Source organism: Pleurodeles waltl, chromosome 3_1, assembly GCF_031143425.1.
Source record: "Pleurodeles waltl isolate 20211129_DDA chromosome 3_1, aPleWal1.hap1.20221129, whole genome shotgun sequence".
Taxonomy (NCBI): domain Eukaryota; kingdom Metazoa; phylum Chordata; class Amphibia; order Caudata; family Salamandridae; genus Pleurodeles; species Pleurodeles waltl.
In genome coordinates, this window is record NC_090440.1 from 1,906,118,426 (window position 1) to 1,906,143,489 (window position 25,064).

General features: G+C 45.1%; 1 protein-coding gene across 1 annotated transcript in view; it reads right to left on the reverse strand.

Moving 5' to 3' along the window:
- Positions 1-10,544: 10,544 nt before the first annotated feature.
- The window catches only part of LOC138285742 (caspase-10-like), a 258,567-nt gene continuing 244,047 nt past the window's right edge, over positions 10,545-25,064 (reverse strand). The window contains exon 10 of the mRNA XM_069226075.1: positions 10,545-13,120. Coding sequence (XP_069082176.1) covers positions 12,961-13,120 — 160 coding nt within the window. The 3' untranslated portion in view covers positions 10,545-12,960. The remainder of the gene's footprint in view (positions 13,121-25,064) is intronic.

Here is a 25,064-nt window from a genome sequence, read left to right on the forward strand (position 1 = left end):
GTGGGCCCCGTATGGGAGACATTCAAGGTTGTTATTCGCGGAGTGTGTCTTTCCAAACAGCACGGGATTGCGAAGACCATGCGGCAGGAGATGGCAGATATTGAGAGTAGGCTTGTGTAGGAAAGTACCATCTTGCCTGGCATGTTACCCCCATTTTTCACTGTATATATGTTCTTTTAGTTGTATGTGTCACTGGAAACCTGCCAGCCAGGGCCCCAGTGCTCATAGGTGTGCCTGACTGTGTTACCTGTGTTATGACTAACTGTCTCACTGAGGCTCTGCTATCCAGAACCTCAGTGGTTATGCTCTCTCATTTCTTTCAAATTGTCACTAACAGGCTAGTGACCAATTTTACCAATTTACATTGGCTTACTGGAACACCCTTATAATTCCCTAGTATATGGTACTGAAGTACCCAGGGTATTGGGGTTCCAGGAGATCCCTATGGGCTGCAGCATTTCTTTTGCCACCCATAGGGAGCTCTGACAATTCTTACACAGGCCTGCCACTGCAGCCTGAGTGAAAGAACGCCCACGTTATTTCACAGCCATTTACCACTGCACTTAAGTAACTTATAAGTCACCTATATGTCTAACCTTTACCTGGTAAAGGTTAGGTGCCAAGTTACTTAGTGTGAGGGCACCCTGGCACTAGCCAAGGTACCCCCACATTGTTCAGGGCAAATTCCCCAGACTTTGTGAGTGCGGGGACACCATTACACGTGTGCACTACACATAGGTCACTACCTATGTGTAGCTTCACAATGGTAACTCCGAATATGGCCATGTAACATGTCTATGATCATGGAATTGCCCCCTCTATGCCATCCTGACATAGTTAGCACAATCCCATGATCCCAGTGGTCTGTAGCACAGACCCTGGTACTGCCAAACTGCCTTTTCAGGGGTTTCACTGCAGCTGCTGCTGCTGCCAACCCCTCAGACAGGTTTCTGCCCTCCTGGGGTCCAGCCAGGCTTGTCCCAGGGTGGCAGAACAAAGGACTTCCTCTGAGAGAGGGTGTTACACCCTCTCCCTTTGGAAAATGGTGTGAAGGCAGGGGAGGAGTAGCCTCCCCCAGCCTCTGGAAATGCTTTCATGGGCACAGATGGTGCCCATTTCTGCATAAGCCAGTCTACACCAGTTCAGGGACCCCTCAGCCCTGCTCTGGCGCGAAACTGGACAAAGGAAAGGGGAGTGACCACACCAAACAGAGGTGCTGCTGGCACACTGGACTGCAATGAGTGGCCAGGGCCAGCAGGTGACGTCAGAGACTCCTTCTGATAGGCTCCTTCAGGTGTTGCTAGCCTATCCTCTCTCCTAAGTAGCCAAACCCTCTTTTCTGGCTATTTAGGGTCTCTGCTTTGGGGAATTCCTTAGATAACGAATGCAAGAGCTCATCAGAGTTCCTCTGCATCTCTCTCTTCACCTTCTGCCAAGGAATCGACTGCTGACCGCGCTGGAAGCCTGCAAAACTGCAACAAAGTAGCAAAGATGACTACTGCAACTCTGTAACGCTGATCCTGCCGCATTCTCGACTGTTTTCCTGGTGGTGTATGCTGTGGGGGTAGTCTGCCTCCTCTCTGCACTAGAAGCTCCGAAGAAATCTCCAGTGGGTCGACGGAATCTTCCCCCTGCAACCGCAGGCACCAAAGAACTGCATCACCGGTCCACTGGGTCTCCTCTCAGCACGATGAGCGAGGTCCCTTGAATCCAGCAACTGTGTCCAAGTGACTCCCACAGTCCAGTGACTCTTCAGTCCAAGTTTGGTGGAGGTAAGTCCTTGCCTCCCCACGCCAGACTGCATTGCTGGGAACCGCGACTTTTGCAGCTACTCCGGCCTCTGTGCACTTCCGGCGGAAATCCTTTGTGCACAGCCAAGCCTGGGTCCACAGCACTCTAACCTGCATTGCACGACTTTCTAAGTTGGTCTCCGGCGACGTGGGACTCCTTTGTGCAACTTCGGGTGAGCACCGTTTCACTCTTCTTCGTAGTGCCTGTTCCGGCACTTCTGCGGGTGCTGCCTGCTTCTGAGAGGGCTCCTTGTCTTGCTCGACGCCCCCTCTGTCCCCAGACGCAATTGGCCACATCCTGGTCCCTCCTGGGCCACAGCAGCACCCAAAAACCCTAACCGCACGATTTGCAGCTAGCAGGGCTTGTTGGCGGTCTTTCGGCGGGAAAACACTTCTGCACGACTCTCCACGGCGTGGGGGATCCATCCTCCAAAGGGGAAGTTTCTAACCCTTGTCGTTCCTGCAGAATCCTCAGCTTCTACTGTTCAGTATCAGCTTCTTTGCACCCACAGCTGGCATTTCCTGGGCATCTGCCCATCTCCGACTTGCTTGTGACTTTTGGACTTGGTCCCCTTGTTCCACAGGTACCCTCGACTGGAAATCCATCGTTGTTGCATTGCTGGTTTGTGTCTTTCCTGCAGAATTCCCCTATCACGACTTCTATGTCCGTTCGGGAACTTTAGTGCACTTTGCACTCACTTTTCAGGGTCTTGGGGTGGGCTATTTTTCTAACCCTAACTATTTTCTAATAGTCCCAGCGACCCTCTACAAGGTCACATAGGTTTGGGGTCCATTCGTGGTTCGCATTCCACTTTTGGAGTATATGGTTTGTGTTGCCCCTATCCCTATGTGTCCCCATTGCATCCTATTGTAACTATACATTGTTTGCACTGTTTTCTAAGACTATACTGCATATGTTTGGTATTGTGTACATATATCTTGCGTAAATTTGCTATCCTCATACTGAGGGTACACTCTGAGATACTTTGGCATATTGTCATAAAAATAAAGTACCTTTATTTTTAGTATATCTGTGTATTGTGTTTTCTTATGATATTGTGCAAGTGACACTAGTGGTACTGTAGGAGCTTCACTCGTCTCCTAGTTCAGCCTAAACTGCTCTGCTAAGCTACCATTATCTATCAGCCTAAGCTGCTAGACACCCTATACACTAATAAGGGATACCTGGGCCTGGTGCAAGGTGTAAGTACCCCTTGGTACTCACTACAAGCCAGTCCAGCCTCCTACAGCTTGTAGAGTTGGAGAGGCAGCTGGCTACCAGTTGGTCGAGTGAGGTGCTTGCTGAAATTCGACGCGAGGTGTCCCTGTATGAGGAAGCCTCTATGAGAGAGCTATGCTTTGCTGGGAAACAAGCCCAAGCTCACCGGTATGGAGAAGGTGAGAGAGCGGGGCGAACACTCGCGGGCATGCTTCGTAGGTCTTGGGCCAGTAATTATGTCACAGAGGTTGTTGACGACGGTGGTGGAAGTGTGACTGGCTCAAATGATATTATGCAGGTGTTTACTGAATACTTTGCGCGGCTCTATGCTGCCCCGGCAGGCCCAAGTGGGGAGGTGGTGCGGACCTACTTTGAGGATATTGCTCTTGTCTGGTTTGAGGAGGCGCACAGGGCGTATTTAGATGAACCGTTCACTGTGGAGGAGGTGTCAGCGGCGATCCGTGGGTTGCCAGGGGATAAATCTCCGGGGGTGGATGGCCTTACTCCAGCGTTTTATAAAGAATATGTGGATTTTCTTGCCCGTGCTTGTTGGAGGTGTATATGGAATCCCTGGAGGCGGGGTCGCTTCCGGCCTCCCTCCGGGAGGCTTTGTTGATAACAATTCTGAAACCTGGGAAAGACCCGACTCGTTGCGACTCGTACCGTCCTCTTTCTATGATAAACATTGATAATAAAATTCTGGCAAAGATGATTGCGGCACGCCTGCAGCCCCTTCTCTCTCGGCTGGTGTTGCCGGACCAGTCTGGTTTTGTCCCTGGAAAGTCTACGAGTCACAATATGCGCACCTTTTTTTCGGTGACAGGATCTTTGGGGGATGGAGATAATGTGGCTGTGGTATTTCTTGATGCCGCCAAGGCCTTCGACTCTTTGGCCTGGGATTATATGTTCACGCTGTTGGGCCGGGTGGGACTCAGCGCTCGTTTCGTGAAGTGGATCCGTCTGTTATATACTCTCCCTACCGCCAGGTTGCGTCTCAATGGAGGCGTGTCGGCTGCGTTCCCGGTTGCGCGTGGTACGCGTCAGGGGTGCCCGCTGTCGCCACTCCTTTTTGCGATAGCTATGGAGCCTTTGGCGGCGAGGTTGCGACAGCGACACAACAACAGAGGCTTGCAGTTTCGGCAATGACCAGTTTTGATCTTGTTATACGCTGATGATATCGCGTTGTATGTGCGGAACCCTGGTCAGAACTTGGATATCTTATTAGATGAAGTTGTGCGCTTTGGTGGCCTCTCTGGAATCACTATCAATTGGTCGAAATCGACAATATTACCTATAACCCCCAATGTGACGCAATTTGATTCTCGATACCCTCTGGTATGGGCAGAGGGGCCAGTGTGTTATTTGGGTATCCAGTTGTGCCGAGATGTTGACATATTGCGACGGGCTAACTACGGCGCTGCATTGGCATGGTTGGAGGAAAAGGTTGAGATCTGGCACGCTCTGCCTCTCTCGCTAATTGGACGCATTGCCATAGCTAAGATGGTAGTGCTCCCTAAGTTTCTGTACTTGTTTGTGAATCTTCCGCTCCCTCTCGCTGGCGGCTACCTTCGGAAGTTGCGATCCGCGCTAATCTGCTTGGCGTGGCCGGGGCGGCAGCCGCGCATCTCCAGGGAAAGACTGACACTGCCGTTTGAACTAGGTGGGCTTGATGCTCCGGACCTAGAGCTTTATTACTATTGTGCGCAGGCTCACTTTGCGTATTATTGGCTGAATCCGATCCATTATATGCCGCATTTGGCGCCTGAGAGTGACTCCGTGTGGCCAGACGGCTTGGTGCGTATGCTTGGAAACCAGGTGCAGTCCCGGTCACGGGAATTGATACAGTGGCATGCACCATGAGCGTGTGGGAGGCGCTGAGATGACGCTCTGGATTTACTGCTCCATTTGCCCCCTCGCTCCCTGTCATGGCGGTTGCAGACGCTAGGATGTTTCGAGATGGCGGGGTGCGTAGTTTTCTCCGTGCTGCTGGCTTGACTGAGTTAGGAGATTGGCTGGAGGACGGACGTCTCCTTGACGTCTCGGATGCTCTGGCTGGCTGCGAGAGCACAGCGCTGCAGCGCCTGTGCGCTCTTCGAGTTCAAGCTATGTTGCGAGACCGATTTCTTAACTTGCCTGGAGCCCCGTCAGAATTTCGTGCTTTGGAGGTGCTCTGCAGTGCACGGTCCCCCGACAAGTTGGTGACCAAGCTGTATAATTGTATGCAAGAGCAGAGAGATGGTCCTGGGGAGCACTCCAGAATTGCTTGGGAGGAAGAATTGGGCGAACCCATTACTGTGGCTGTGTGGCGTGGGTACTGTGCGCATATGAGAGTGCTGTCCCCAAACTACAGGCTGCGACTGCTGCACTTTAAGTTCCTGCATCGCCTCTATTATACACCCAGGGGGCTTCACTCTATGGGCCTGCGTTCGAACACGCACTGTGCCCGCTGTCGAGCTCCGAATGCGGGCTTTTTGCATCTGGCATGGGAATGTGCGGAAGTACATGATTTCTGGGTAGAGGTCTGGCAAGCTATCTCTATCATGGTTGATCTGGAGCTTTCTCTCTCCCCCAGGGTTGGGTTACTTGGATGTGTGGACGAGATCCCGGGGCCGCACAGGCGTTTGGTGGGTCTGCTTTTGCTGCTGGCTAAGAGAAGGGTTGCCATGTGTTGGGGTAGGAGGAGGGCTCCGCGCAAGTCTGAATGGTAACGAGATGCTGCCTACTGCCCCGACCAGCTGGTGGTCTTTTGGGATCTCATGCCTGGGGGGTCTCGCCCCAGAGATATTTGGGCCCCCTTAATAGCTACCTGGCTACTTGCAGTGTGTAAGTGATACGGTTGGAGCTGCCCACGGGGGAGACTCATCCCCCTTCCCATGGATTCGGTATGATCCTATTATGGATTCGGTATGATCCTATGCTGCTGAGACGGATTTGCGTGGTCAGTTCAGTGCTCCACCTGCCTATTAGAGTGGTATGTTTTTTGTCGTTTTCTCCCCTCTGCTATATTCCGCTAAGTCTCTCTGTTGCTTATGAATCTCTTTTAGGTTGACATTGATGACCTTGTTATTTGGAGACTGATGAGCAGACTAGTAGATGCGCCCCTAGATATTGATGCTCACTGCGAGACATGTTATTGCAATTTATTCTTTGCTATCTGGGGCAGCGATGAGATGAGAAGGATATTATGTGCAAAAATTCCATAAAAAATAAATAAAAAAAAACTATCAATAAGTGGCAATATTTAATCTTGATATGACATAGATTTATCCTCCTACTACAAACTCAGATTCTAAAATTCTAGGAATCCACGATCAGCGAAGTTAAGGGTCTTGCTCATCCCTTCTTCTGGTAAATCTCTCTTTATAAACAAGACAACATAAAATTTCAAGGGCAGTCGAGAGGGCCCTCCTCCTTCAAAGCCCCTAAAAGAACTTTAAAAGACCCCTGCAGTCCCTGCGGTATTTAATTTCCACACAAGGGCCCAAGAGGCGATCGAATCTCAAGAGGTCAATATAACTGCAGGATAGTTCGAAAAAATGTAAAAGTCCTGAAAGAAAATCTTTCATTAGGGGGGTTATACCATAAATCCAAAGCATCTCTATAAGAACTAATATTTAACCGCAGGTAGAGGGGTTTCAACCATAATTTCCCCTGAGCGGCTAAAACTGGGCAGACAAAATGTGCTTAAGATTCTGTACCCCACCTTGACACAAGTCACAAGAATTAGTAGCACCATCCCATTTGGAAATTAAATCCCTACTCTATTGAGTCTAATCAGTATAAAACAATTGCCTCACACTGTGCGGGAGATTCCAAGTCAGGTAAGGTTGAATCACTTTCGGAGACACTGACTTGATTAAATTTTCAAGTCCTCTTTTAGGGCGGAACGACTCAAGATCCATCAATAAGCCTTTGGACCTTGTCACCTCCTTCAAGATTTGTTTTAGGATTATAAGGGGAGTCGAAGTAATGATGTTCGGGTCGAGCTCTAAAAGCTGGATAGCATGAGTGTAATTTCTAATGATGATGTAATTTCTAAAAAACCTGGATTTTCCTCTCAAATTATTAAAAATGTAATTAAAAGCCAGGTTTCTCAGTGTAGATTTCTCACTGTGGATAAGGCAATGTACCCTCCGGATCACAGCCACAAGACCCTGCACAAAGATTTTCTTGATGCCAAATTCAAGCCTTAGAGCTGCCCCCACGGCTGAATTATTGCAGGAAGCCAAGCGTCTTAGAATCCGGCCTTCTGTCTTGTCAAGAAAGTCCCATTTATCTACATCTATGCATTCTCTTGCATACAGAAGGGCAGCTGGGATCTAGACCAGACAAGTAAATGTGAAAAATTGTGTTTACCATTTGCATAAAAAAAAAGCCACTAAGCCTTGAAGCATACCACCTGAGACTTAGAAATATTAATTCTCAAGTGGTGCTTCGCAGAGTAAGAATTTAGAGTGGCCAGACGTTCATTTAGGCCCTTCGGGGTGAATTCAAAGACAACTATATCATCTGCATATAATAGGCAGGCGATTGGTCGGCCACCCACCCCAGGGGGCGTAACCATTCGCACTCCTAAAGATTTTGGGGAGGTCATAAATGTATTGGGAGAATAGCAGTGGAGCCAATAAACAACCCTGCTTCAGGCCATTTTTGGTTGAAAATTTTGAAGACAAACCTTGCTCTCCACCCATAAGGATTTTACACCACGTTGAAGAGTGCAGGGCTATCACCAATCACAACAGGCAGGGTGGAACCCCTAGCTCCTGTAGTTTCCACCACAAGATCTTCCTGTCCACCTTATCAAATGCAGTGGAGTTATCAATAAACGCAGCAAAAAACACTCTCCCCCTAACCTGGACATATTTATCAATTATTGTTTGCATTAGTAAGATGTTATCTAAAGTATTGTGGGCCTTTCTAAAGCCTGCCTGTTCCACTGGAAGAATGTCATTTTCCTCCACCCACTCAGTTAATTGCATTAAAATACTTATCACAAATATCTTGCCCGTTGCGTCTAAAAAGGCAATTTATCGATAGTTCTATCTCCCTTTTTATATAAGGGGAGTATGATACTACCCGTCCAAGAGTCTGGGATACTACCTTGAGAGTAGCAGGTGCAAAATACTGGGTGGAGAAGTCTTGCCCAAAGCAAAGGCTCCCTTTTAATTAATGTCATCGGAACCTCATTGGGACCAATGACTCCCGATGAGCGCATTGAATTTATAATCTCCTCTAGCTCAGACACGGAGGGTGAGCCCGTATTGACCACTTACCTATCACAGTTTAATGCTGTCACCACTTTCCTTGGGTCTGCGACCCGGTTTTCAGCATAAAGAGATCGAATATACAGCCTCCAGTCATCCTCAGCTATCAGGGGGCAAAAAGAGTTTTGCAATTTCTGCACCCCTCGGAAATAATAGCCCAGAATTTGCTAGGGTTTCTCATTGCAGCTGCTTCCCTCAGTGCGATCCACATATGATCCGCTTCTTTCCTTCGGAAGGCCAGTTTCACCTGCGGTCTTCTCTTAAAGAGTGATATTTTCCTACTCCTTTCCATAGACGTACACTCAAGCTGTCGCCTTACCAATTTGTTAATTTCTCTATTCAGATTCACAATGGGTAACTGAGCTTTTTTTTTTTTTTTTTCCACAGGAATGGTGCACTCAGGCTGGTTACACGCAATAATGTGTCTCATTAATTTAGGAAAATATATTAAGGCGTCTTTCCCCCAAACCTCCATATTTCCCACAATATTTTCAAACAGTGGCTTCAACGATGTTATTTTAGCTGTAGACCAGTACATTAACTTATTTTTCCCATTAATCCTAGGGCTTACGCCTTTTATGGACCAAGGATCTACCGCAACTAGCAGAATTTTTAAGGTGAGTTTTAGAATCATATGATCACTGTACGTGGTATCAATTATTACCATATCCTCGACTATTTGAGCGATGCTATACGAGGTGCAAATATAGGGGGTCATTCTGACCCCGGCGGGCGGCGGGAGCCGCCCGCCTGGAGGGAGCCGCCATATGGCCGCTCCGCGGTCGAAAGACCGCGGAGGCCATTCTGGCTTTCCCGCTGGGCTGGCGGGCGACCGCCAGAAGGCCGCCCGCCAGCCCAGCGGGAAACCCCTCCCCACGAGGAAGCCGGCTCCGAATGGAGCCGGCGGAGTGGGAAGGTGCGACAGGTGCAGTGGCACCCGTCGCGAATTCCAGTGTCTGTAAAGCAGACACTGGAATTCAAAGTGGGGCCCTCTTACGGGGGCCCCTGCAGTGCCCATGCCTTGGCCCTCAAGCTTCAGCCGCCCGCCAAGTTCGTAATGAGGGCCCAGGTCTCTTGAATGCATATCAAATCAATCTTCAATGAACAAATTACATTTCATTTTCCTAGGTGTTTCCTAATCCTGTGGCATTCCAAGAGACCAACGAGAGGTCAGGGTTAGTAACTCGACTTTATCAACTTACCCTTCGCCTGAGACCTATTCAAAGCCCCTGCCAACCAATTCCAATTTTCATGTTAAGGACTGGTAACCTGTTGAAGGGGACCTTCCATAACCTTCACCACCCTTGCACCATGGAATAAAGAAACTTGCACAATTTGGCCAAAGGATGATAAACATTTTCCCCCCTAGTTCAAATTATTATTCGAGGAACCTAAACCATAAGAAGAATACTGCCCACCGTAATACGTTAACTTATCCCGAACTGGGATAACATATATACCTCTGCGTTGAAGTTGAGCACAATTGACCAAAATTAATTTCAAAACAGTTTTAGAGGTGAACCAAACATTTGCCTTGCACCCACCTATACTGTGGTCAAGAAAGACCCTCACAATATCACTACTTTCAATTAATTTGAGTTCCTCTATTTTCCAAAAAGCAAGACAGTAAAAAGGATTGATTTAAACTTATGAGTGTCAAATTTAGTTTAAAGAAATCCAGGCTATCCGGTAACTCTGTCTGCCTTTTAAAGTCATTATCCCTTCTGGATATTTCTCCAACAGTCTGGATGTCCAGTATAGAGCTGGAGACAGGAGCTCTTAATCTGGCAATCTGACCAATTTGGTATTTACAGCTTTCAACAGTCCCAAGTTTGTTTCTCCGAAGAGGCTAACAATTCCTGTCATCCCTGAGCCTAAAATGTAAGTTTGCTTACTCTTAGGTGCATATCGTTCTTAAAAATCCAGTTCCCTTTATTAGACAAGTAGAATCATTCTGTGGTGGAGGTGAGAGGTAGGAGTCTATTCCTGGCTTGCATGGCAGTAGGCACCTGTAATTGCAGGCCTTTTTCTTTTGCATGACGGGTAGGAGTTTTTCAAGTATTCTGTTTCAGAGCACTGACCCTCTGAAATTGCCTCTACAAGTCAAACTAGAACATGTGCAGTCGCAAACTAATACTGCTTTCTATTATGTCGTATTATAATTTGCATCTGGCACTTTCTGGTAGATGCCCGGTTATGCTAAACTCTAAATGACACCCTATTTTAGAATAGGTAAGCTCACATTAAAAATGTGGACCGCAAACAATGGAAGAACTGAAAAATCCCTTTATTTTTGTTATCCAGTTTATAATTGTATCAGTAACCATGATGGTCTTTGTTACCTTATATAAAACACATCTTCTGCCAAACATTTGTTGTGCAAAATCAGATGTTTGTTCAGAGCTCAAACAGCTTAGAGAATGACTTATTTGTTTGACAGCCATGGGCAATGTCATTAGTGTCATGTGTATTTGTAAATATCAAGACCCCTTCCTTTCCACATGTGCAATGTCATTCCCAGAGTGGCTGCAGCGTCAGACAATTTGTACAACAAACAGGAAAATATCTGGGACGTAAGGGGCCTCACAGTCCTCCTCCATTCTTAATACATACCCATACGTCATCTATGCAAATTATATCTACATAGAATAGAGTGCACTGAGCACAGAAAGCATGCTAGTTGCATAAAGGAAGGCGATGCATGATAACAAAATGCATATTTCAATCTTACTTCTCTAACTGTAGGCTCTGTTCCTCCCAACATATTGGACAAATTCTAAAGACATAAAGCCCAATATTGAAGGCAAGTAAGGCATGCTCAGACCACCCCACCATGCATATTCAACAAGCACTGGCAATGCCAATGGGTGAGCTTATAAATGCACTGCGAAGCATACCTCATAATCTATGTATGTTAATGACTGCAAACCTTCCATCTGTGCTGCTGCTAGAGAAAAACACTATAAATTATCTAGGCATCTAAGAAGACATTATAATAGCAATACAGTGCCATGTGTGTTCCCCTCAAAATTCAAGCTCAGACATTTGGATAAAAAAAACATGATCACAGCTGTGTGTGTGTGTGGGTAGGGGGGGAGACATGGGGAGCACTTATGTTTAAAGCACAATTTTGCCACATTAAAACGTACTCCTGGCTCTCAACATGTGGCGGAGGCAAAGCCCTTCTCCTGGTGATTCTCATTTAATAGTCGGACAGCTGTGCTGTTATGCCAGATCATAAAAACATGGTCAGAGAAAACTGAACCATAAATTCATATTACTTACTGCCATGGCCAACTGCATGTGCACTGATGCCCTCAGAGGTGGCAATCCTCACACCAAGTAGCTTAACAAGATTCAGAGAATATGTTTAGCAGGGACAGTAGACTGGACCCTGATTTCTATTCTCTGGGCTACCGGTACAAATGAATAGTATGCTTGTAATCCATTAACGATTGTACATTTTAAGTGAAAAAGCTATATAATTTGTAACATTGTAAACAGAAAACTGTAGGAAGGATTACTTCTTGATTCAAATGGAAGAATTAAAATAAACTCTGTCAGAAACATGGCTTAAATTGTGAAATCAAAGGTATCTAATCACATACAGGATAGGTTTCCTTGGAGGAAATAGATGGCACCTACATATCACATCACACAGACATGACCTCTATAGGGAAGGCCATCTTCCATGTCACAAGTTTAATGTCAGAGGATGATGAAGCCATGTACTCTGATGATACAAACCATATACGCCTGCTTCCAAATGTTATATAGATTCAGTCAACAGCAGCTCAGGCTGGAGTGTATTAATGTATGAAGAAGGCTAAGGACAGAGGAATCCTGCCCAAGAATTTGGGAAAAATACAAGAAAAGTACATAGCAGTGTATGCTTCATAGTATGCATATTTACTATTCAACCAACCACCACCCATAATTGAGGAAGAAGGACTTGTGTGAGGGGAAGCAGAGGTGGTACATTGCTAAGTTGGTAATAATACATGCACTTAGGCTTTCCTGCACTTTTTCCTTTACTTTGCAAATTGATGCTATTCCACCACATCTTTGTAGGATGTCCAACTTTTGGGGAAGAAAAGCAGATTTCAGCTGAAAGTGCACTATATAGTATACCAGGTTGAACTGATCTAGCTGGGACTGCACGTGAGAATCTAAGAATGTCACAGATATTAAAGGCAGGCATGCAACAAATGATACAGAAAATAGCCCTCCAGCACTTATTATGTAATACATATAGCTTCCCGTCATTGAACAGATGAGGTATTGGTTTTATTTTCTATCTTATTGTCTTTACTGCAGAATACTCATGGACTGCGAACCACCTGTTATTTATATATATAGGTCAGTTCTCCTCAATTCAAAATGGCCCAGTGAGAACTGTAGTTTAGAACACAACTAGACATTCAGTAGGTACTGGGTAAACATTTTTGCTTAGGCTTCTTTGGCATCAGAGCTTCTCTCCCTGAGATGTCAACATGTAAAAAGTTGGCTTGTTGAATAGTCTTAATAGCACCACAGATAGCTTCCCATGCAAAATCTCTGTGGCATAATGCCGTAAGAGATAAATGTTTTACTAAAATGAGTAAATGTGACATCTATGAAGGAACCCAAGGGACATCAGAAAGTGTTGAAAAAAAGTACTGCTGATTGTGGTATAAAATCTAGGAAACTAATCCAAGTTGGGTGGTGGTTCACTAGGCACTGGAAATATCAGCTTTTTTCTTAAAGTGAATGCAGGTTGTGGCATCTGTTTCTTCATCCCTGAGCGGTCAGCCTGCGCACTCACTTCGTCATTGACTTTTAAAAGGATTGAAAGGATATCTTCATGCCTGAAGAAACAACAGAGAAAAGGAGATTTAGTTGAAGAGCAATCAAGTGAAATCTATTCAAATGGCTATATGTCCGATATCTGTCTTTAACTTCTGAATTAGAGAAATAATACCTACATCAAATCTTAAATTCAATTAACATTGTTCCTTATACTTTTTGGCATACAAGATAGATTTTACTTATGTGTAACGGACTGTATGTGGTTTGTCGTATTGTATGTTCAAAAGATTTATGTGAACTACCCTGCCATCTAGTTTCGGGTCCACAATATTTCGTTTTTTTTCTTTAGGTCAAGATTAAAATTTTGGTTTTGAAAATTACTCTTAGTCATGTAGCCAAAACCCAAAATGTTTCAGCACATAGACGCCACCATTTAAAAAAAATGTTTTAATGAGATTTAAATCAACAAAATATAACACAATGGCACTATCACCACTTCAGTTTATAATAACAATAGGATTAAGTATGAGACTGTCGCACCTTACACTCAATCACATACCAATCTCCGGTTATCCAAGTCGAGTGGTAACGAGATGGCGCGATCATCAATTAACACCACGAGGGGCGGTGGCCCACCACAATCAACGCAAAACATGTATTGAGATGGGCAGGCGTATGAAGGCAACCCAAAAGGGACAGTGGGCCGAGGGAGGCCCACATCACTAGTAGGGGAAAGATATGGAGGGACTAAGACATGATTCCCGCACCACAAGGTTAATGTCCTTTCCCAGGTATTGATTATACCCAAACCCTTCCCCATTTTCTGCGCTTTCGTTTTCCCAGAGAAGAGAGAAATTCCCCTCAGCTGCATCCTCTATGGCTGCTAGTATATCGTCCCAGGCCCTTACAAAGTCTGGAGGTCTCTGATCCCGTTTAACTGCAATGTGCAGCAGGGCACCCTCTGCAGTCTCCCATTTCCTCAGCTCATGCAGTATCTGTGGGGCGTTGGGCTCACATCGCTTTTCCAGTTGTGGGTAACCTGCCTGTTTGCTAGCACTAACTGCAAGTCAACAAAGCGTGTTATAATCTTCTTAATCTTTGGTCAGCAAATAACACCAACTGGTACTCTGCTGGCGAGCAGGGTATATCCCTTTCTGTGACAGATTGTATTGTTTCTGCCACTTTCTCCCACTCCTCCCTTAAGCCAGGGCAATCCCATATCATGTGATGAAATGCAGCACCTGAGCATAAGCATATGTGACACGTAGCCTGTGTCTCTGGGTATAGATATATTTCTAGCAATTTGAAGAGCTTTCTGCAGTACTGCTCCCCCACTCTTCCTCTGCGATCTCCCTGTGTATATCAGTTGCACATGCAAATGTAAGCTCGAACAACTTACATTGCGTTTGAGAAAGCAGTGCCCAGGACATAAGAGTAATGGCTTTGGCTTTACCACTGGTATGGCATATCAATTGAATGCCCTTGTGTTCATGTGATTCCTTCCACTACTGTTGTCCAAAGATCCTGCAGTGCTCATTGTATTTGACTGTAAAGCAGAAAGTGGGCCGGTGGTACATCATACTTTCCTCTCAATTCGTCAAAGCCCTTCAAGAAGCCCTTCTGATACAAGCCGCTCATGGCTGCCACTCCCAATTCAGTCCCGCCAAAAATAGGTGAAAAAGCACTGCAGTGGAAGTCTTCCTGCATGTTTTTTTGGTGTGCATCCTAAGGAGTACCCCATGCCAGCTAAAATGGCGTACTCAGGTCTGCACAGTCTTATCCCTAACCCTTCTTTGGGATTTCAGCAAAACCGCAAGGATGCCAGCGAGGTTTGCTATGCCTGGACGTGCTTCCCTACTACATATAAGGGAAACATTTACCCATCTAGTAACCCACTGCAACTGCGCAGCTAGATAGTATTGTTCGAAATCAGGAGCCATCTTTCTCCTCTCCTATGTGGGCAGTCGCACGGAGTGGGCAGCCCAAGTTTCGCCAGTGCAAGTTGGTGTTGGACGATGTCCCATATGAAAACTAATAGGATAGCATGCGTCTCTTGGAACAATATCCTTTGAATATTACAGGAAGGGTGTAAAAGTCATAAAGCAGTTGAGGCAAAGGTACCATTTTTACAAATGCTGTTCATCTAGAAGATCACACTCATCGTGCCCCCGATTCACGAATGTTCCCGTCTACCAGGTCTTCATCTGTCCTATAATTTGGGTTCCCTAAATATTTTGTGGTGTCAGTCTCCCAAGTCAGACCATCCCTCGATGCCGGTGTGCCCTTAGGTAGTCTTCATGGGTTAACTGGGAAAAAGCTCTCACTGTACTCCATATAGTAAATCAAATTTGTGCAGCACCTCAATTGCCCCCTCTATTTCAGTTTTGTATGTAAAGTAAAATCTCATCTATGTAGAGGGAAATATAGTTATCTTCCTTCCCACTTTAACTCCCCTAAACATCCTACCACTTCTACACATCTCAGACAGTGGCTCCACTACAAAGGAGAAAAGGAGGGGGACCCTGGGCATCCCTGCCTGGTGCCACTTCTGACTGTGTATTCTCTGGAAATGGTCGAACCTGTGTACACTCTAGTTGTTGGATTAGTATAAAGTAGCTGAATCCATTGGTATGAAACCTTCCCTTAGTCCCAGTTTTTGCACTGTTGCATACAGAAATCCCAGGACTAGGTGTCAAATGCTTTTTCTATATCAATGGAAAGCATTACTGTATAGGGGCTGTCAGTGCCAGTACCTGTATCAACCTATGAATGTTTTAAGCCATATTCCTGCCTGGGATTAACCCATTTTGATCCTCATGTAGGATGATGTGACCATGTCTTGAAAGAGTTTATTAGCTAATATTTAGCTGAGGACCTTGTAATCCGCATTGAGCGAAGGGTGTCTCAGGTCTCGTCATGGTTTGGGAACAGCTACAAAAATAGCTGTTACCATCAGAGTTGACAGTTTGCTTCTTGCTGCGCAGCATAAATAAAGCAATTAGTGTTGGAGCTAAAAGTTAAATGTAGGAGTACAGAACTCAATTAGCAGGCCAACCAACCGTGCTACTTCTTCTTTTGCCATGCTTTTAATTGTTGTCTTCACTCCTCACCTTCTCTTCCATCACTTCACCTCTCATAGATTCCAGATCAGTAGAGGCTATCAAGGCCAATTCCACTTCTACAAAGAATTGCTGAGTCTCTCGGTCCTCAACTCCCCCACCCCACAGTTCCCGGTGCTTCACAGAGTGGTACTGTAATAGTTTAAAAATAATTGTTGATTTTGTGCTGCATGAACACCCTGCCCCCATGTGCATTATAATTTATTTCTATGGGGCTGCCTTGCATATGGGAATTAGCCAGCCAGTCCAGTCCAAACTCCACTTTTATTATTGTATTTTCCCCATTGTAATATGTGTGTTTGCTTGTGATTATGAAATTAAAGATAAAATGCTTAGTAAAGGTAAATCAGTAAGCCCTTCTATTGCAATCCTCAGGGGAGGTAGGTGTCACATAAGAATGTACAACACAACAAGCTTCAAACAGTTTTTTATAGATAAGGAAAATGTTGCTTACCAGTATACATCTGTTCGTGGCATGTAGTGCTGTAGATTCACATGCTGTGCATAAGCTCGCTATCTAGTGTTGGGTTCGGAGTAGTACAACTTGTTTTTCTTTGAAGAAGCTTTTTGAGTCACAGGATTAAGTGACGCCTCCTCTTGGTAATACTGCGCGTGGGCATTGAGTCCTTTGTTAGATTGTTTCTCCCCAGGCAGGAGAGTGAAGTAATGAAAATAGAGAGTAGAATAGAAAATATATCCACACCATGTATCTAATTATGTACAATATTTACATATTAATAAATTGCGTCCACACACGTCCGAGGAGGAGGGAGGGTACATGTGAATCTACAGCACTACATACCACAAACAGATGGCTACTGGTAAGTAACATTTTCCGTTTGATGGCATGTATAGCTGTAGATACACATGCTGTGAATAGACTATAAAGCAGTATCTCCATAAAGCTGTAGCTAGCGTGCAGGAGTTGCAACTGATTGGAAGAGTGTTTTGAGTACAGCTTGCCCAACATTTGCTACATCTCCAGCTACACAATAATGTTTAGTAAATGTATGTGGCGTAGACCATGTTGCTGCTTTGCAAATATCTGCTATAGGTATGTTACCTAAAAATGCCATAGATACACATTTCTTCCAAGTGGAGTGTGCTGTAGATGGTACAGGTAATTGTCATTTGGCTTTCCTATAGCATGTTTGATTACACTTGACTATCCATCTAGCTACAGTTGCTTTAGATATAGGTTCTCCTTTATGCAGCAAGGAGAAAGCTGCAAAAGTTGTTTTGTTTTCCTACATTCTTGTGTTGGCATTTTTTGTTTTGATATGTGAAAAATAAGTCTGTTTGAGGTGTTTGTGGGTGCAGTTCCCACTCGTGGACTTGTTGCTGCATCCTGCTGAGCAGGTCTGCAAAGTGATTGTCCCTTAGAGAAACTGTGCCACTATGTGAATGTGGTGATGAAATCCCCATTTCCATATTGTTTGTGCAAGATGGGACAGTTGATGAGATTGTGTGTCCCCCTTTTTCTTTAAGGGAGTACATGAAAATCATGTTGTCTGTATGTACCAGCACTATCTTGTGTTGCAATTGTGGAAGAAACGCTTTCATTGCTAGGAACACTGCTTGCAGTTCCAGGTAACTGATGTAGAAAGACCGTTGAGTGTTTTCCCATATTACCTGAAATGTGAGGTTGAGGAGATGATCTGCTTGGCTGTCTGTTTTTTTTTAACAGCACTTACATTTTCGCTGAGTATAACTCCACATTACTGCGACAGTTTATCATTACATTTAACATTTCATTGTGATTTACATATTGTGTCGACAGGTCGTTCCCTATGCAATCAGTTGACAAATGAGGCAGCAAAATTTAAGAAAAAACTAAACAATCCAGAGAGAACCCACTGTAAAGGGGGGGGGGGGGGGGTTATGTCAGGGGAGATGTGGGGGGGGGGGGGGGGAGTGGGCGTATAGCCCAGGGTCAGTTGTGGGTATGAGTCTGTTATTTGCATGTTGACTAATCCTCGCAGGTGTTCAAGCGTGCTTGTTCCTAGATTGGATGAATATCCAATTTGCTTGGTTGTCTGTTAATGTGGCAATCATTGTTTGAAAAGCCTGAACTCAGACTGAGCTGGAAAATGCTAGTCCTAACTGTGTTTTGAGGATAGCTCCTAGATAGGGCTGTATCTGGAGAGGGTGCAGATGAGATTTGACGTAATTTATGCTGAACCCCAGAGAGTGTAGGAGATGTATTGTGATTTGAGTGTGGCTTTGACACTGTGTGAATGAACTGGCTTTGATGAGCGAATCGTCCAAGACACATGAATTTGTTGTCTTCTGAGATGTGCTTCGACTACCGCAAGGCATTTTGTGAATACTCTGGGAGCGGTTGTGTCTGCGAAAGGTAATACCTTGAATTGGTAATGTTTTCCTGCAACTACGAATCTCAGGTATTTGGGGTGTGCTGGATGAATGGGAATGTGAAAGTAAACGTCCTTTAGGTCTAACGCTGTCATGAAGTCGCCTTGTGGTAGAAGGGGAATAACATCCTGAAGAGTAACTATATGGAAGTGTTCTGATAGGATGTAGTGGTTTAAGGTTCTGAGATCTAATATTGGTCTGAGAGACCAGTCTTTTTTGGGAATTGGGAAATATAGGGAGTAGACTGAGTGGAAGTAAGCTCCAGACAGTAACCATTTTGGATAATTTGAAGTACCCATTGATCTGTGGTAGTTTGAGACTATTGCCGGTAAAAATGCGGTAACCTTCCCCCTACAGGAGTGGCGTGAGCTGGTAGGTTTTGGTGGAAGTCATTGTTTAGTGGTGGATGAGGAGCCTCTAGATGTAGATGGCTTTCCTCTTCCCTTGTTACTGCTGCCTCTATAACAACCTCTAAAATAACCTCTGGTGTATTGAGAGGTGGGCTTTGTTTGAGTGGAAGACTGTTCCTGAAATGATGACTGAAAGCTCCTTGCAAATCCTGTGTGACGAAAAGTATCCCTGTGTGTGCTGGTTTGGAGTGCTCCTATAGCTTTGGCAGTTTGATTGACTTTATTTAATTTTTCAAGTTAGGTATCCACTTGTGACTCAAATAAATGCTGTTTATCAAAGAACATGTTCAAAACCGCCTGTTGTACCTCTGGTATAAAGCCTGAGCATCTGAGCCAGACATGTCGCCTAATGATGACGCTGGTGTTAACACTGCGTGCTGCTGTATCAGCAGCATTGAGCATAAATTTAATGGAATTGTTTAAAATTGTTTGTCCCTCAGTTACAATTCCAACCCCCACTTTTACGATGTTCCTCCGGGACGTATTGTAAAAGCTCCTCCATGGCATCCCAATGAGCTCTATCATACCGGGATAACAACGCCTGTGCATTAGCAATCCGCCAGTGATTGCTGCTTAAACTGCCACACTTTTGCCTCCCACACCTAATTTTTTGCTTTCTTTATCAGGAGGAGGTGTGTCTCCTGTTGATTGGCTATTAGCCCTTCTGTGAGCAGTGGAGGCAACAATAGATTTTGGAGGGATTTGTACTTTTATAAATAAAGGATCAGTGGGTGCAGCCTTGTATTTTTTTTTTCAACCCTGGGAGTGATAACCCTTGATCTAACTGGCTCTTTAAATATTTTGTCTGCATGCCTGAGCATGCCTGGAAGCACTGGAAGGAATTGACTCTCCTTATGTGTTGCGCCAAGGGTGTCAAATATCTGTGTACATATGTACATTGTGATGTGCTTCTGCCCTAGCTATAACCTGTTGATATGAGGTGGAATCCTCAGGTGGTGAAGGTCTAGCTGGGTAGAGATCGGGATCATTAGGTGTAATAGTGTCTGGATCATATGCATCCCATGGGTATTGATCATCTAATGTATCCTCTAAATCATGAGCCCCACCAGGTGATTAATTGGGCTGTGTGAACCCCAAAGGAGGGGGAGATGTTGGTGGAGGAGTATGTTGTGGAGAAGTAGGTGGAGAGGGTTGAGTAAAAAAAAAAAGGAGTCTTTTCTTTCGTAGTCTTTTTTGGAGGCGAAGAGGAATCAAAAGCCTCTTGGAATGTCAGTTTCCTCTTTAAAGGGGGAGGAGATGACGTTATAATCCACCCTGTTCCCTCTTGAATTTGAAGTCGGTGCTGACGAGTGTCCATAACTTCCAAATTGGTTCCAACGGTGAAGGGGTGGTGGTTAGAGACTGTCCAGAATCGCTGAAAGTATTTTAAAACATTTTCGGTTGTGCAGAAACTGTGGGTGAATGTTTTTTCTTTTTCGGTGCCGCAGTGGTCGATACCGAAGTAGTTGGCACCGAAGCACCATGCATCTTTGGTCATGTCAGAGCCGAAGTAGAGGTGCTGGCGTTCGATGCCGAAGAGTTCTCTTTGGCTTTTTTCTGTGCCGAGCCAGAAGGCGGGACACCGAATGAGTTTCTCGGCTCCAAACATGGCTGGAAGGAGTGGCGGACCGGTGACCTCTTTTGATGTTGTTTTGGTCGATGGTGAAGGAGTCTTTTTACTCACAGTTTGCACCTACTGCAACGGTTGACTCTCGATGTCCAACTGTACATCAGAATCCGAGTCTTGAATGGAGAAAGCCTCCTCCGGCTCCAACTCTTCTTGTGCATTCTTGTCGCTGAAGATGTCTGATGTGTCATCTGGAGTTCGAGGCGCCATTTCCATCCGACGAGTTCTTCAATCTCTAAGTGTCTTTTTTGATCAAAAGGAATGGCACCCGTTGCAGGTCTGCTCTTTGTGGTCGGGGGAAAGACACAAATTACACACCTGGTGGTGGTGGGTGTGCGAAAGTTTTGAGTGGAATCGAGGGCAAAACCGAAATGGAGTCTGTTCCATTAGGACTGCATAGTTAGATGCCACGTGGAAGATGTAGGCCTGAAGAGGGCCCAAGAGGGCGGCGTCTGCCCCAAAGGGCTGAAAGTCAATTCCGGGTGTAAAATGGAACTGAAAGATAAAGTATGGAAGAATACACGATCAATACAATACTGACGATGATAGAAAGACAGAAGGAATCTCGTTTTGGACTGTATCAAGGTGAGAACTCAAAGCGAGAGGAACACGCGTCCCACAGCAGAGAGAAACACTCTAACAAAGAACTCAATGCCCATATGCAGTATTACTGAGAGGAGGAGTCACTTGGTCCTGTGACTCGAAAAGCTTCTTCGAAGAAAAACAAGTTGTTCTACTCCGAACCCAACACTAGATTGTGAGCTTATGCACAGCATGTGTATCTACAGCTACACATGCCATAGAACATAATGTTTTCTAGTTGCGGCATGTGCGCTGACCTGAAAGCAGTGCCCTATTCCCCTAAGGCTGAGGTGGATGAAATGTAGAAGTAGCTTTAGTGAATAATGTCTTTAAAATAGTTTCACCCACTTATGATTCTTATGTATCATGAATATATCAATACACTAGTGTTTTGTGAATGTATGAGCAGATGGCTATGTTGCTGCCTTGCAAAATCCATCAGTGGGGTGTTGCAAAGGAAAACAATATTGATTCTTTTTTATGTGTGAAGTACACCTGTGGAATATTCATTAGTTACCTGTTTGTGCATGATTAAAACACATCAAAATGCACTGCATAATCTATATGGCTATGCCTCTTTTAGAGATAGGTTTTCCAAGGTGTGTGCGGCCAAAAGAGACAAGCATATGCCTCATTTCGAGGAAAGCTTTTGTCTTGTGTTTGTAATCTAATGAATGCAGCACCCTTTCTGAAAAGACTTGCTTTGAGGACTTGTTGCTGCCATCCTTGATGTTAAAAGGATTGCCTACACTGATAAAGCTGCCATACAGAAACCTGCACACAATTTGTTGGTGTTGATGAAAAGGCCAAGGCTGTTGAATGCACTCCCAGATTTTGTGGTAATGGTGTTTTTTAATTATTTCAAGTGTCTACGCTACATGTTGACTAAATAAATGGCTCCTATCAAATGGTTAATCCAACAAGTACTCTTGTACCCAAGAGTGACACTGCTGTTAATCTGGCAGCACACTGTATCAGCTGCATCATAGACCAGAAATGGGATATTTTTTCTTAGTCAATGACCAATTCTAGCTTTCAATATTTTTGGAAAGTGTTGGAGTTCTTCTTTCTTTTCCTACTGGAAAAAGACATACTGGCTGAGGTGTGCTTGTGAGATTGCAACAAGAGGTAGCAACTCGCACGGCCAGTCTTTTATCCACCTTTTACTGGAAAGTAGGGTGTGAGAGTTATTTGGACTTTTGGATTATAAGCAATATGAGAGCCTGCAGAATCAGGATGGGCATGCCCTTGGATTTAAAGCAGATATTGTGGTGCAGCTTTTAATTTACACTGTACTCCAGGGGTTATCCATTATGTTTATTCTATGCTTTTAGAATTCCATGCAGAGCTCTTAAATACTGTTCCTGTCTTCAGTATCGCAAATACTGAACTGTTCTCTTCGTTTTGGACAACATTTCAATAAATATGTTGTTTTCTTTTTGATCAATAGTACCGGGTAACGCCATGTTGTAATTCTGCACTCTGAATGACAATCTGAAGTTTTATCGAGAAGTGTGTGAATCCATTAAGTCTTTGTTCCATGCATTTTCAGACTTTGGAAAAAAGTCCTCACTTTGTTGACCGCAATACTTTCTCATGTGTTTTCATTTGAGACAGCGCCATTGATGGGAAATTCGGAGTTGCAACCTATGGAGTTTGAAGAACTAAAGACTGTGTGGTTCAGTGAAACAGCTTCTTAAAAATATATTTTATATTTAATATTAGTCTTGTTTGAGGGAAGTAAGCTCTATGAGGGTTGATTTGAATATAATTAGGAGTCCAAACAAATGCTTTTGAGAATCTGTGTCTATATAGCCTGGTTCTGGGTCAATCTAAATGTGTTTTATCTTCTGAATTCATTCTAACACGTGTATTATCACATGTATTATCCTATATATATATATATATATATATATATATATATATATATATATATATATATATATATATATATATATATATATATATTACATATCACAGCGGGGAGGATCTGCAGACTCAACAGATCTCAAGATGAGATCTGATTGGCTGCCACACCCATCTTTGGACTCAGGACTCAGTCCAGCGTCCTAAAAAAATGCCAAAAAGGAAATAAGAGGGCAGGGTAGGGATACCCCTATGAAGGAAAGCAGCACCGTTGTTTTTTTGTCCTGCGGATCATTGTGTAAACTGCCATTTTTTGTTTGTTTCTGGCCCCAGGAGGGCCCCCTGGGTGCCCCTTATGGAGTCTAGGTAGGCAGGATATCTATACCCTGACCCCTTATATATATTGTTTTAGAACTTCAGGACAGGGGACTATGTCACTCAGCCCTTTGCTGGTTCCCAGCAACATTTTTCTGATGTTGCTGGCAGCCAATAAGAGCTCTCGCTCCTGCGGGGATCAGACTCCTGCAAGACCGAATTGGCCTAATGGAAAAAAAGCCCCCTGGGCCAGTCAGAACGCCTCATTGTTTAAATTGATGCTCTCACAAGAGTCTCCGAGCCTCTCACAGGTCCAACAGTCCAGATATACAATTCATTTTGTACCTTAATTTCTCAAAAACTACTGAACTGATTTACACCAAATCACAAACCAAACACGCTATCCGGGGGCCAAGATCTAGATTCCTGCCAAATCTGGTGTAATTCTGTTCAGCAGTTTTTTCTGTAGCCCTGCCTTAAAAAATGCATGGGGATTTTGTGTTTGGGACCCCCCTTTTTTCTCTGCCTTTGCTTGACGGATGATCCCAAAACTTTCCATACACAAACTAGGCTGAAAGAGCAAAGCTTCCTGGCGATTCGTCAGACGGAGCCAAAGTTATTAGCAACACAAAAAAATGTATTTCCAACGAAAACGCTGACCTAACTGTAACTACACTGTGGTGACTGCCACTGGGTGATAATACACACACACACATACATATATAGATACATACAGATTGCCAGTACATAACAGGAGCAGAAAAGACACTAAGGCGGTCATTCCGACCCTGGCGGTCATGGACCGCCAGGGCCGGGGACCGCGGGAGCACCGCCAACAGGCTGGCGGTGCTCCCAAGGGCATTCTGACCGCGGCGGTACAGCCGCGGTCAGAAACGGAAAACCGGCGCTGTACCGCCAGTTTTCCGCTGCCCTGGGGAATCCTCCATGGCGGCGCAGCTTGGGATTCCGACCGCCATCCTGTTCCTGGCGGCTTTGGCCGCCAGGAACAGGATGGCGGTATGGGGTGTCGTGGGGCCCCTGGGGGCCCCTGCAGTGCCCATGCCAATGGCATAGGCACTGCAGGGGCCCCCGTAACAGGGCCCCACTGAGAATTTCAGTGTCTGCATAGCAGACACTGAAATTCGCGACGGGTGCAACTGCACCCGTCGCACCCTTTCCACTCCGCCGGCTCCATTCGGAGCCGGCATCCTCGTGGAAAGGGGTTTCCCACTGGGCGGGCGGCCTTCTGGCGGTCACCCGCCCGCCCAGCGGGAAACACAGAATAACCCCGGCGGTCTTCTGACCGCGCAGCGGTATTCTGGCGGCTCCCGCCGGCACCGCGGGAGTCAGAATGACCCCCTAAGTCTACCTATGTGGCATTGGGTGGTAAAGGCTGTTTTCTTTCATCTTTACATCAAGACCAAGTTGGCAAAATGGGCCTCCCTGCAGACCTGAGAGTTGATACGGTAATGCCTGATGAAGGTGTAGAAAGAGGATCACATAGTAGCCTGCAAGAAGTCCAGCATTGGAACACCCCTAGTTAAAGCCATAGTGGCAGCTTTGGCTTAAGTGGAATGAGCCCGAAGGCCCCCAAGAAACTCCTTTGTGGCCCAAAACATAGGGATCATATCCTCAATGCCGAAACTCACTGCAGGATGGAAAAGCTTTGAAAATCACTGTGTCCATAAAGGTCCCTTTGAAGGTAATCCTC